Source organism: Salvelinus fontinalis, chromosome 33 (genome assembly GCF_029448725.1).
Source record: "Salvelinus fontinalis isolate EN_2023a chromosome 33, ASM2944872v1, whole genome shotgun sequence".
Lineage (NCBI taxonomy): Eukaryota > Metazoa > Chordata > Actinopteri > Salmoniformes > Salmonidae > Salvelinus > Salvelinus fontinalis.
Genome location: NC_074697.1, coordinates 28749596 through 28763971, shown reverse-complemented (window position 1 = coordinate 28763971; position 14376 = coordinate 28749596). Strand labels below are relative to the sequence as shown.

Here is a 14376-nt window from a genome sequence, read left to right as displayed (position 1 = left end):
CATGCCAGGTCGTCCTGAGGCATGGTCCTAGGGCCAGGTCCTCCGAGAGAGAGAAAGAAAGAGAAAGAGAGAATTAGAGAGAGCATACTTAAATTCACACAGGACACCGGATAAGACAGGAGAAGTACTCCAGATATAACAAACTGACCCTAGCCCCCCGACACATACACTACTGCAGGATAAATACTGGAGGCTGAGACAGGAGGGGTCAGGAGACACTGTGGCCCCATCCGATGATACCCCCAGACAGGGCCAAACAGGAAGGATATAACCCCACCCACTTTGCCAAAGCACAGCCCCCACACCACTAGAGGGATATCTTCATTCACCAACTTACCAACCTGAGACAAGGCTGAGTATAGCCCACAAAGATCCCCGCCACGGCACAACCCAAGGGGGGGCGCCAACCCTGACAGGCAGATCACGTCAGTGACTCAACCCACTCAAGTGACGCACCCCTCCGAGGGACGGCATGAAAGAGCACCAGTAAGCCAGTGACTCAGCCCCTGCAATAGGGTTAGAGGCAGAGAATCCCAGTGGAGAGAGGGGAACCGGCCAGGCAGAGACAGCAAGGGCGGTTCGTTGCTCCAGAGCCTTTCCGTTCACCTTCACACTCCTGGGCCAGACTACACTCAATCATATGACCTACTGAAGAGATAAGTCTTCAGTAAAGACTTAAAGGTTGAGACCGAGTCTGCTTCTCTCACATGCGTAGGCAGACCATTCCATAAAAATGGAGATCTATAGGAGAAAGCCCTGCCTCCAGCTGTTTGCTTAGAAATTATAGGGACAATTAGGAGGCCTGCATCTTGTGACCATAGCGTAAGTGTAAGTATGTATGGCAGGACCAACTCAGAAAATTAGGTAGGAGCAAGCCCATGTAACGCTTTGTAGGTTTACAGTAAAACCTTGAAATCAGCCCTTGCCTTAACAGGAAGCCAGTGTAGGGAGGCTAGCACTGGAGTAATATGATCAAATTTTTGGGTTCTAGTCAGGATTCTAGCAGCCGTATTTAGCACTAACTGAAGTTTATTTTGTGCTTTATCCGGGTAGCCGGAAAGTAGAGCATTGCAGTAGTCTAACCTAGAAGTAACAAAAGCATGGATTCATTTTTCTGCATAATTTTTGGACAGAAAGTTTCTGATTTTTGCAATGTTACGTAGATGGAAACAAATACTTTGTAAAACCTTTTAGATACGTTCAATGATATAGACGGGCCCACTTCTTTGTGTGAAAGAAACCTGCTCCATTTTCCCCTCTGTGCGCTGTGGCAGGTTGGTTGTGCTCCCAGACGTTTGGCTGGTTCAGGTGTTAAATGGAAGGAGGTGGGGGTCAAGGTGAGGGTGAGGCGGGCCGGGGGATGTGACAGGGCTCCTCGGCTCAGTCCATTTAGCGGGTTGATGTTGATTAGCATGGCGCACGGGCCCTTCCCTCTCATCGGGGAGCGTTCTGTGCTGTGCTACAAGACGTCCCTGATACTGGAAACAAACAGCTCTGCTCTGCTCGGCTCATCCTGCCTGAGATACAACCAACAGCAGCAGCAGATGAGACTCTAGTCTGTGTCTACAGTATGTGAGCTCTGCCCCTGCTTGGTGGAGGTAAGTCCATTTTGAAGAGGAAATGGCATTGAAGCATGACTTTACTCTCTATTCAAGTTAAGTAGGTGTCAGACATTTTAGGTTTTTCCCATTCGCATTCAGAAAGAAAGTCATTTCTCCTAATCATAATCTTTATTCAAAACCATCCAATTTCAGTTCGTGATTAGAGGGGACTGATGGGAAATGGAGTCTCTCCTTCAGGCAGTAAAGTAACACCCCTTCTCTCACCTCTCCTCTTCACCCCTCCATCAGTCCCAACTGATACAGGTCCCCACACTTAATCTGTACACCTCAAGTGCTGAAAATGTGGAATGTTTGGAGATTTAATGCCTTGCCTTGTTCTTTTGTAGCTAGCAGACGTATAAATCTCCTTAAACAGTGGACAACGATCAATTTTTGGATTACCGTGGGTGAAATGTATTTCTGTGAGAGGGGACAGCACATTGCAGCCAGATTTATCTATGTGCTTGTGTCTACTCCCTATGATTGAGGTTTATAACTTCCTGATATTACCTCTTAAATCAGAGTGTATTTTACAGTTCCCTGGACTGTTTCTGTTGAAATTGTGGGGTATGTCAAGTATATGATTTTTATGTAACAGTTTCAGAACATTTTACACAAATACTTTTTGGAGATGAAAAGCTCTAGCGTCCCATAATAAGTGGTATTTGGAAATATGATACAGTGTCATAGAGTTCTCCAGATTTAATTCTATCTGAAAGCACAGAGAACAAACGTTGTAGATATTCTGTTGTGAATGTCCATCGCCACATACAGACAATGACTAATCACTTATAAATGACATACTGTAGATACAGATGACGATTGAGGCCTCATTCAGGGCAGTACATGATCAGTTTGAATGGCCATGGGGTCTTCATTATGTAACACATACATATACATTAGACTTGCATTTGGTAGTTTGAATAACATCATCCAGAAGTGCCCTTCAACTGTATGCAGAAAAAGTAATGAAACCGAAATGAAGTGGGCTATTCTGTTCTACAGCCCATACAGCCACAGTAGGAAGGGAAGAGAATGTGTGACTGAGTGGGAGGAGGTTAATCATACATTTCAATGTTGATTTGAACTGAAAACACTATTTTCACTCCACTGCTTCATGTTGTACAATGCGTCATTGTCCTTCATTGTTGAACAACACACCCTGTAACAGAATAGCTCTAATAGAATTTCATTGAGTCGCAGCTACCTCCCTGAATGGGTCAGTCGTTGACCATGGACGTCTATGGTAGCTTCCATGTATAAGTTGTCAAATGTAGTCTTGCTACATCCCTGTATTTCTGGTAGCATATGTTACCTGATTTCTTAAAGTATTTGTGACTTTGAATACACTGTAAATTACTATGCTACTTCCAGTCTCCTGCTCTGTGATTTAATCAGAAGTGAGTCACTGCTCTAATACAGTTGAAGTCGGAAGTTTACATACACCTTAACCAAATACATTTAAACTCAGTTTTTCACAATTCCTGACATTTAATCCTAGGAAAAATTCCCTGTCTTAGGTCAGTTAGGATCACCACTTTATTTTAAGAATGTGAAATTTATTTTTTCCATCACATTCCCAGTGGCTCAGAAGTTTACATACACTCAATTAGTATTTGGTAGCATTGCCTTTAAATTGTTTAACTTGGGTCACACGTTTCGGGTAGCCTTCCACAAGCTTCCCACAATAAGTTGGGTGAATTTTGGCCCATTCCTCCTGACAGAGCTGGTGTAACTGAATCAGGTTTGTAGGCCTCCTTGCTCGCACACACTTTTTCAGTTCTGCCCACAGATTTTCTATAGGATTGAGGTCAGGGCTTTGTGATGGCCACTCCAATACCTTGACTTTGTTGTCCTTAAGCCATTTTGCCACAACTTTGGAAGTATGCTTGGGGTCATTGTCAAATGGAAGACCCATTTGCGACCAAGCTTTAACTTCCTGACTGATGTCTTGAGATGTTGCTTTAATATATCCAAATAATTTTCCTGCCTCATGATGCCATCTATTTTGTGAAGTGCACCAGTCTCTCCTGCAGCAAAGCAAGCCCATAACATAATGCTGCCACCCCCGTGCTTCACGGTTGGGATGGTGTTCTTCGGCTTGCAAACATCCCCCCTTTTCCTCCAAACATAACGATGGTCATTATGGCCAAACTGTTCTATTTTTGTTTCATCAGACCAGAGGACATTTCTCCAAAAAGTACGATCTTTGTCCCCATGTGCAGTTGCAAACCGTAGTCTGGCTTTTTTAATGGCGGTTTTGGAGCAGTGGCTTCTCCCTTGCTGAGCGGCCTTTCAGGTTATTTCGATATAGGACTCGTTTTACTGTGGATATAGATACTTTTGTACATGTTTCCTCCAGCATCTTCACAAGGTCCTTTGTTGTTGTTCTGTGATTGATTTGCACTTTTCGCACCAAAGTGCGTTCATATCTAGGAGACAGAACGCTTCTCCTTCCAGAGCGGTATGACGGCTGCGTGGTCCCATGGTGTTTATACTTGCGTATTATTGTTTGTACAGATGAACATGGCGTGTGGAAATTGCTCCCAGGGATGAACCAGACTTGTGGAGGTCTACAATTTTTTTTCTGAGGTCTTGGCTGATTTCTTTTGATTTTCGCATGATATCAAGCAAAGAGGCACTGAGTTTGAAGGTAGGCCTTGAAATACATCCACAGGTACACCTCCAATTGACTTAAATTATGTCAATTAGCCTATCAGAAGCTTCTAAAGCCATGACATAATTTTCTGGAATTGTCCAAGCTGTTTAAAGGCACAGTCAACTTAATGTATGTGAACTTCTGACCCACTGGAATTGTGATACAGTGAATTATAAGTGAAATAATCTGTCTGTAAACAATTGTTGGAAAAATTACTTGTGTCATGCACAAAGAAGATGTCTTAATAACTGACTTGCCAAAAATATGGTTTGTTAACAAGAAATTTGTGGAGTGGTTCAAAAACTAGTTTTAATGACTCCAACCTAAGTGTATGTAAACTTCCGACTTCAACTGTAGCTGTGATTGGCTCAAAGAAGGGGTCTGGGGATCATTGTTTTAAGAGGCTGTTATTGGCTTGTTTCCAGACTCCAGAGCTGGTGAAGGGGCGCCACAGAAGATAGACCACGCTGTCATCGGAGGTGTGGTTGCCGTGGTGATGTTCGCTATCCTCTGTGCACTCATCGTCCTGGGGCGCTACTTCGCCAGACACAAAGGTATAACGGCTAACCTGGGTCCCCTGGCTGTTACAATGCTTCCACTGGCTTGAGATTAACTGGTGTACACTATCATTGATAATTCGTAGACCTAGAGGTGGACTAGCTGGAGAGATTCATTACCATTCATTTGAGTCCAACAGGGGTGTTCATGAATTTGTTTATTCGTTGCAGGCACCTACTTCACACATGAAGCCAAAGGGGCAGACGACGCAGCAGATGCAGACACGGCCATCATTAATGCAGAGGGGGGACACAACAACACGGAAGAGAAGAAGGAGTACTACATCTAATGATGAGAGGCCATGGGGGTGTTATGTTGAGGGGGGGGGGGGCGTCCTGTAAGAGCACTATATCTAACTCTGAGTGGGCCAGAGGGGGTGGGGGGAGGGGGGGGTAACGAGGGATGTCGAACTGGTGCAGCTGAGAAGGAAAGATGAGAGGTGGGGAAAGGAGAAGAGAAGAGGAGAAGAATGATGAGAACTCTAGAGGAGGATTAGAGTGGATGAGCAGTTGGAGGCTTCATTGCTTTGTCGTGGATTCGCCCATCCAACCTCTCCTGGACTGCTGGGGCCCATTCTGTACAGTTCAATTATTTTACAGACAATTTTGTGCCTTGTTCTATTTCTTTCGTAATTGTTTTTTTTTTTTCCCCCTCAAGCCTGTCGACTCCACCAGATCCTTTTTGCTGCAGTTAGCTTTCAGAGGAGATTGAATGACAGGGCACTTCTTCTCTAGTTGTCCTGCAGCTCTATCTTAGCTTGTGTACCAGGCTTTTAGAAGCACTCTCTCTCTATGCTGTGTACTGTAGAAGCAGCCAACAACACATATGAGTCATTTCCAGACTATCTAAAATCTATTGTAAACAGCTCTCATCAATATCAAACTATACTGTCCCTCTTAACTCAAGCATAAATATGACCTCTCCTGCTCTATCAGACATACTGAAACATCCCTTTTGTGTTTGTTCTGTGGCTAAAAGACTGACTGGAGTTGCTGCCATGGTCATAAGCATTGTTGGTTTGTCTGTCAGATGTTGGGCGGGGCAACAGGCTGTTGTGTTGCTTCAACATCATGATATTATAGTGAATTCAGGGGGTAGTCCCAAACAGGACTCAAACATGGGTCCAGCAACTGTTAAGCCAACGCCTTAACTGTTATGCCAAGAGGTCCGATCCCCTTGATGAGGTCCCTAGGTGTTGGGCTAAGGTCACTACAATATGGTTTACTCTGGGTCATCATACTCATACCCTCAAAGGTCAGTGAAGGACCAATGTAATAGTAATGCTTGTACGTGTTCAAATACAGTGCATATATTACCCAGTGTTTTCAGCAAAGGGTCAAATCCAGTTCAAATAATTATCTTCTACAGATAAAACAAGTTTGATTTTGTTCTTGAATAATATACTGACTTTAATATATTGAATATATATTTAGAGACCTTCAAACACGATTTTATTATTGTCTTCGGCCTTTATCTAATCTGTTGACTCGGGTTGCTATTGAGAGGAATATATCTCAATGTAACAGCTGTCTAATGCCTCCTCCTCGGATGAGGAGGAGGAGTAAGGGTCGGACCAAAACTCAGCGTTTAATGAAGACATAAATATTTATTTAAAGACGAACACGAAAACACTTGGAAACTACAAAACAACGTAGACAGACCTGAACTTGGAACTTACATAAAAAACACGAAGAACGCACGAACAGACTACATACACGAACGACAACGAAACAGTCCCGTGTGGTGCTACATACACAGACACGGAAGACAATCACCCACAAACAAACAATGTGAACAGCCTACCTTAATATGGTTCTCAATCAGAGGAAACGTCAAACACCTGTCCCTGATTGAGAACCATATAAGGCTAATACCAATTAACCTAAACATAGAAACACAAAACATAGACTACCCACCCAGCTCACGTCCTGACCAACTAAACAAAGTAAAACAAAGGCAAATAAGGTCAGGAACGTGACACTCAATATGAAAGGGAAGAAAATATGTTACTTATACTTTAGTTCGAAGATGTTTTAATTGTAATGATGTTTAAAACGTTTGAATTTTTCAAACAGTAGCCAGTACACAAGGAATTCTGTATGTATTATTTTGACTGCCATTGTATATTTTATGGATATTATGATACACTTTGAATATAATTTTTGCATGACTTCTTGTTTTGTTAAAATGTTTTGTTTTCAAATTAGAAAAAGTAAGACACAACTAATGGTCATTGCTCAATGAGCATTCCTAATCGTGTCTGTGAATAATAAGTTATTGAAGATCCCCGATAAGTTTTGAATGGAGAATGACTAGCACGGTATCCATTTCTGCCATGTTTCAGCTTTTGAAGTAAATGTACAGATTGCTGTGGAATCTCTGTAATGCATATTGAAGTTCCTGCTTTTATCTTTCCATGGTGCATTAGTCAATGGATTTATTGGATATAACAGTGTGATAGACAAAACAACTCCAAATACATGAATAAAAAAGGACAGCCACTGCCTTAAAACAGTGATTCAACTTTGCTTTGGAATATATCATAATAATGAAGAAAAAAAGAGTGAAGGACTAAATGCAGTGCCTTCCTTTATTTAAAGGGTATACAGTACGATGTCAACAGTGTCACTCCGAATATATCTTAGTATATGAATCTCTCTGTACCTTACACTAGTAGTGGTGGTCTTACTCTCTATTCACATGTAACTCATAAAACAGACAGTACTAAGAACTGGAATAACAAGCTAAATAATTGGAATCATAACTGAATGATATGGCTGCTTCTATTTAAAAAACAGCTCCTTATAACAAACAAGCTAAGTAGTATTAATGATTTTATTTACGGGCGATCTATTTCTGTCCAATAAGAATTTACAAGATAGGCAAAAAAGTGTATTTCATTTATTTGCTAAATCAATTTTTGTTGTATTTATAAGGTTATTGTATGAGGTTATGTGCTGCAATTGTGGCCAAGGCTCGCCACACTTTGGGAAAGGTAAAACAAGCAAAACCGCACTGGAAATCTGATGTTTATTTAATTGAATTGCTTGAGGGTGATGCAGAACATAACCGATACCAGTATAACAAATTAAAATTTGCAAATCAATATTAATCTCAAAGTGTATTGATTAGTTCTGAACTTGCTTTTGTTTTGTTAATCATCAATGTTTTATTCTGGATACAATTGAAATGATCGCTGTAGGGATTAAAATTAAGTGTTGTTTTTGTTTTCAGTATACACTCAGTGGCCAGTTTATTAGGTACACAACCCCATTCTTGAAAATGGTTTGCTCCTACAGACAGAGTCACATGACCGTGGCTTGCTACAGTATATAGAGTTGGCAGACAGACATTGAGGCATTCAGTTACTGCTCAATTGAACGTTAGAATGGGAAAAACAAGTGACCTAAGCAACTTTGAGCGTGGTATGATCGTCGGTGCCAGACGCGCCATTCCAGCATCTCAGAAACGGCCAGCCTCCTGTTTTTTTTAAAAGCACGAGAGTGTCTAGGGTTTAGGGAGAATGGTGCGACAAACAAAAAACATAAAGTCAGCGGCAGTCCTGTTGGCGACAAACAGCTTGTTGAAGGAGGATGGCAAGAATCGTGCAAGGCCACAAACAGGCAAATAACGGCGCAGTACAACAGTGGTTTGCAGAACGGCATATCGGAACGCACAACATGTCGGTACTTGTCACGGATGGGCTATTGCAGCAGATGACCACACTGGGTTCCATTCCTATCAGCTTAAAAGAAGAAGCGGCTCCAGTGGGTAAGCGATCACCAACACTGGACAATTGAGGGGTGGAAAAACAATGCCTGGTTTGCCGAATCCCGGTTCCTGTTGCGTCATGCTGATGGCAGAGTCAGGATTAGGTGTAAGCAGCATGAGTCCACGGCCCCATCCTGCCTGGTGTCAACGATACATGCTGGTGGCCGTGGTGTGATGGTGTGGAGAATGTTTTCCTGGCTCAAATTATGGCCCTTGATACCAATTGAGCAATGTTTCCATGCCCTGAAGAATTCACGCTGTTCTGGAGGCAAAGGGGGTCCGACCCAGTACTAGATGAGTGTACCTAATAAACTGGCCTCTGAGTGCTATTTGATATGTAGTCCATGTGTTTCCACTTTCTCAGGTTCATGTTGAATCCTGTGTTTTGCATCTCAGGTGAAATGCAAAGTGAAAGCCCCCCAAGAATACTACACATTTCAGAAAGTTATCAAATCAAAATATTTTTTTTCTCAGTTGTATATGTTTGTGTTCTTAAATATATGGTGCACTGTTAAATGTTACATATTATTTTGTATAGACCTAGTTCACAAAGAAAGTAGATTTGTTAATCAGACAATATCACTTGTACAGTCAGTGTCCAGCAAAATACAAGGGTGGTTATTGATAAATCCTTATATCCACAGTAAAACATATCATCTGTTTTTTCCCCAGACATAAAGAACAAGTAATCACAAAAAAATGGAGACTAAAGGCTCTATTGAATCTGTATCGCTGATCGCATTACAGATTGTGCGATAGAAATTTGAAGGTCATTTCCGTTTGAGCTGACATATACAGTGTTTACCGTGAATGCAGTCTTCGCTAACGCAGGAACATTGCCTTTAAATTTGAACCATGTTGTAAAGCTGAACTTCCGCGATACGGATTGTGTAGACTTAAAAAGCATCTATTTACTTTCTAATGATGTATTAGTATCCTGAATATGATGCATGTCAGTCACATTTTCGGATTGGTTTTCAAAAAACAGGTGGTATAATTGCAGTGGTTAAGTTTTCTGATTAACCCCCAACATTTCTTGGCTGTTTGGATGGAGAACATGTTTGATGCCTAGAACGTTTGGTTGTTCATTGCTCCAGTTAGTTGTTTTGAGGTGAAATCTTTAGTCCCTCTGTACCTGGGCAACATTTCTGCGTAGTAAAGAAAGGTTTCCTCATGTTCCCATACATATTTTGTATTGGTTCATAAAACATTTTTACAAAAGAAAATCTGAAGAGTACTTGTCTTAATAAAAAGATATCAATGTGAAATGGGCTGTATTGTCTGATATTCCTATTGTCAAGAACTTCTAATACGGTTCAAGCCATAAAGGTGGTTACCATCCAATCTGCTCTGTGACAGCAATCATTCCCTTGGTCCTGCACTGTTACCCCTGGTGTGGATATAGATTTTGTATTTGTACTTTGCTTCAAAACACTGTATTCAACTCAGCCTCTAGATCCAGAGCTTTTGATATTTCTTAAATATTTGACTACCCACTTTGGCCTCTCAATTGAAACTGGGCAGTGTATTTCATCTCCATTAGATGTGATGTGGTGAGTGATGTACTGTATTTAGTGATCCTGATTGAAGGGGTCTTTTTTGCATACAGTAGCTTAACTCCACACACGTTAAGATATCAGTAACAGCCTTTGGATGTTAACATTGATTTGACAAATTGATACGCATTTTCAAGAACAGGACCTAATTTATTAGCATGGACCATTCTTTTCCCATTATTTGAAGTGATCCCAGCTAAAGGTCAGCAGCATTATTCAAGCTTTAATGGAAATGTTTTAACCTTAGAAACCAGAAATTTCTCTCCACTATCCACAGGATCATGAAAAAGTAATACCCCCCTTGTTGGTCCTCCTTTTGCTGCTGTAACAGCCTCCACTCTTCTTGGAAGGCTTTCCACTAGATGTTGGAACATTGCTTTAAGGACTTGCTTCCATTCAGCCACAAGATAATTAGTGAGGTCGGGCACTGATGTTGGGCGTTTAGGCCTGGCTCGCAGTCGGCGTTCCAATTCATCCCAAAGGTGTTCGATCTGGTTGAGGTCAGAGCTCTGTGCAGGCCGGTCAAGTTCTTCCACACCGATCTCGACAAACCATTTCTGTATGGACCTCACTTTGTGCACTGGGGTATTGTCATGCTAAAACAGGAAAGGGCTTACCCCAAACTGTTGCCACAAAGTTGGAAGCACAGAATTGTCTAGAATGTCACTGTATGCTGTAGCATTACGATTTCCCTTTACTGGAACTAAGGGGTCTAGCCAGAACTATGAACAACCGTCCTAGACCATTATTCCTCCTCCACTAAACTTTACAGTTGGCACTATGCACTGAGGCAGGTAGCGTTCTCCTGGCATCTGCCAAATCCAGACTCATCCATCGAACTGCCAGATGGTTAAGCGTGATTTATCGCTCCAGAGAATGCGTTTCCAAGTCCGGAAGTCCTGCCGAACAGTTATTGTGCTGACATTGCTTCCAGAGGCAGTGTTGAAACCAAGGACAGACGATTTTTACGCGCTTAAGCACTCAGAGGTCCCATTCTGCGAGTTTCTGTGGTCTACCACTTCACGGCTGAGCTGTTGTTGCTCCTAGAGGTTTCCACTTCACTACAGGAAGCTCTGGCAGGGCAAAACTTTGACGAACTGACTTGTTGGAAAGATGGCATCCTATGACGGTGCCACGTTGAAAGTCACTGAGCTCTTCAGTAAGGCTATTCTACTGGCAATGTTTGTCTATGGAAATTGCATGGCTTTGCTCAATTTTATACTCCTGTGTGTGGCTGAAATAGCCACATCTACTAATTTGAAGGGGTGTCCACATACTGTTGTATGTATAGTGTGTTTCATAATTTCTACTCTACACCTCTAAGTTCTATATACAGTTGTGAAGAGTTCGCCTCTGCAAACTACCCTAGTGTGAAAATGACTGAAACAATCTGATCTAAACATGGGAGGAGCTTGGGACAACAATGTGAAAATATGAATAATGCAAATGCTGACATTTTAATGAACATTATGCACACTGTATGCTTACACACGAATAACATGAAACAGTACACAAGTACATGAATTGATTAACTTTACGGTATGATGTTTCATTAAGATGTTCTATTTAAACGTTCCATTTTAATCTGCAATGCCATGTTTAAGTGTAATTAGCACAGTGGGGGAATGGAGAGTGAATGAGTGTCAGTGCATGGCTTGTTTAGTTGACTAATTTATTGATTTAGATTGATGGCATGTATCACTTCTCTTGGCTGCGGCCTAATTAAATTATATAAGTATAAATAGATACATGTGTGTGAGCATAGACAGCGACAGCTAGTGGTGACGGGTTCTGCCTGCTAACGTAATTCCAGGTACTATGTAACCACACACACACACACACACACACACACACACACACACACACACACACACACACACACACACACACACACACACACACACCTTGTGTGGACAATGACTGGGAAGGACAAACAAACATTTACTCCAGTTACCTAACATCCTTCTGTACAAAGCTCTAATTCTCAGTGTTCAAAAGAGGATATGTCCTCTACTTTTTCCACAGAGATACTTTTGTTACAACATATTCAGTGGAAATACACACAACAGCCAACAAGAAAACATATCATTATTTCAGGGACTTGCTTTGTACAAGAGATCTACACTACCAACAGTGGTAATTGATTGTTGAGGGACAGCGGCTGCTTCACTAGAATAAGAATATCATTCTGACCAGAAGTGCTGTGGAGGATGTCAGGGCTTGGTCATAAAGCAAAGGCACACATTGGAGTATATTCAGTTAAAACTTTTAATGGGAAACAAATGCTCAAAACAGACCTCATTAAAAAGTAGAAATCTAAAAACCAAAGCCCCATATATGAACAAACAAAATAGATGATGTTAGCCCCAACAAAATAAATCTAAATACTGAATCTCAATTGCAAACACCTGAATCGTATGATCAGTCCGAAAGACAGGCCGTTATCTCAGCCTTTTATGAAGAGGAGAGACGTTGGTTAATTAAAACACATAGCCAAGCCCTGCTAATCCTGTGTGTGAGTGGCAGACAGAGGAGTCTTGTGTTTGGGAGGTGATTAACTCTAAGCCTGAAGATGCATTGAACAGCACTACAGGCTCATAAGTCAGAGATGCTATTGCTTGATGTTCGGTTTAATACTCGTTGGCTAGTACTTAATCAGACACTGATGTTTACCAGGGGGAAATGTGCTGGATTCAATGTTCAGTTTGCATATGGCTGAGAATGCAAAAACAGCACAATTATAATAATACCTTACTATTCTATGAAAATAGATTAAATTAAAGAATGTCAAAGAAAACAATATAATGTTCTGTTTTAGCACTCTTGAGATGTTTCCCTCAACCGTCTCTCAAACTTATTTTCAAGGCGACTCCTTTTCTCTCAAATTGTTTTTAAATGCAATTTATCACATTGTTGCACAGTTACCAAGAGTCAATCGAAACCTGAGAACAAATGATCTCACAATCCTAACTGTATTTAAATCTTCCCAGTCTTGTTACCTTATCTACTCCTGTTCTGCATCTTATTTAGTTTTCTTCAGATGTAATTCATTTTCTAAACTTTTAATTTGAATGTAGTGTTTAGATAGCAGTTAACGTTTATCTCTATGGCCTTGAATAGCTTGAAGATAGCATTGTTGCAAGTACAGTAAGAAATGTAATGTTTCCTACCTGCTTCTCGCTTCAACTACTTTCAGTATTTATGTCATTTCTGTCTTTGTGTGCAATTAGTTATATTCTTACTTTGTCAGCTGACGTATGTTTAATTTGTTTTCCTTTGGAACTTGTCCAATTAGGCGACCACAAGACACAGTACTTATTAGTGTCAGTAAAAAAAACGGAGGAAATACTTTTATAACTTTTCTGTGGCAGGTTTATTTAATTGTGAATGTTGTTTTTCTCTGCCAGTCTAACAGCCAGAGAGGTTTACTTCTAATGACTTTGTTGACTGAATGAACATTATGTTAATGTTATACAGACAGACAGCTACCTAACCTCAGGATAGTGGACATCTCATCTGCTGCCTGAACTCACATCTCTCCCTCTAGTGCCCTCTAGCTCCTCTGGGGTCCTGGAGAAAAACACAAGAGATAACATGACCCCTAGTCTTCCTGCTTCATCTACCATGAGGAGAGCAGCTGCTCAGCAACACTACAAATGACTGTGTAAAACTGTCTCAACCTTTAACACTATTTGTCCAGTCAACCTCATAAAGGGCTGTCTAGACTATTAACAGTGTGTAAAGTATCATCTGTTTTGTTGATCGACCAGTGAGTGAAATAACAGTAAACTAGAGGATAAATCAGGCTTATTGATGACACTAATAGAAGCCATAAGAAATAGGCTTTGTTGATGCAGGGAGGGAGTGGCTAAAGACGAACACTGCCTACTTCCTCTCCAATCATTTATCCATGTGACGCATTTGCCTTGTTAAATTAATTAGTTTGGTAATTAAGTGTGACATGAATGAATTAAATAGACATGAATTCAAACACTACAGGACTCCATCAGAAAACAAAAGGTTAGTGGCACATTATTCATTAGCGTTTAAACTTAAATAGAATTTTCTTTGTGTGGGTGTGGAAAAGTATCTTAGAGAGACAGAATCTTGTGTTTGTATGCAAGTAGCTGCCAATGGCTATGTGTCAAACTGACTATCATAGGAAGTTTATTTATGTATTTAAAGAGTCAATATGGACTACTAGACTGTGAAGTGTCATGTAGCATGTAGT

At 41.1% G+C, this 14376-nt stretch overlaps 1 protein-coding gene across 3 annotated transcripts in view; it reads left to right on the top strand.

Annotated features, from left to right (window-relative positions):
• LOC129831956 (cell adhesion molecule 1-like) overlaps positions 1-9857 on the top strand; it is a 164719-nt gene extending 154862 nt beyond the window's left edge. For all 3 annotated transcript variants that reach the window (XM_055895617.1, XM_055895616.1, XM_055895618.1), the window contains 2 exons: positions 4686-4814; positions 4989-9857. In XM_055895617.1, coding sequence (XP_055751592.1) covers positions 4686-4814; positions 4989-5107 — 248 coding nt within the window. In that variant the 3' untranslated portion in view covers positions 5108-9857. The remainder of the gene's footprint in view (positions 1-4685; positions 4815-4988) is intronic.
• The last annotated feature ends 4519 nt before the right edge of the window (positions 9858-14376 follow it).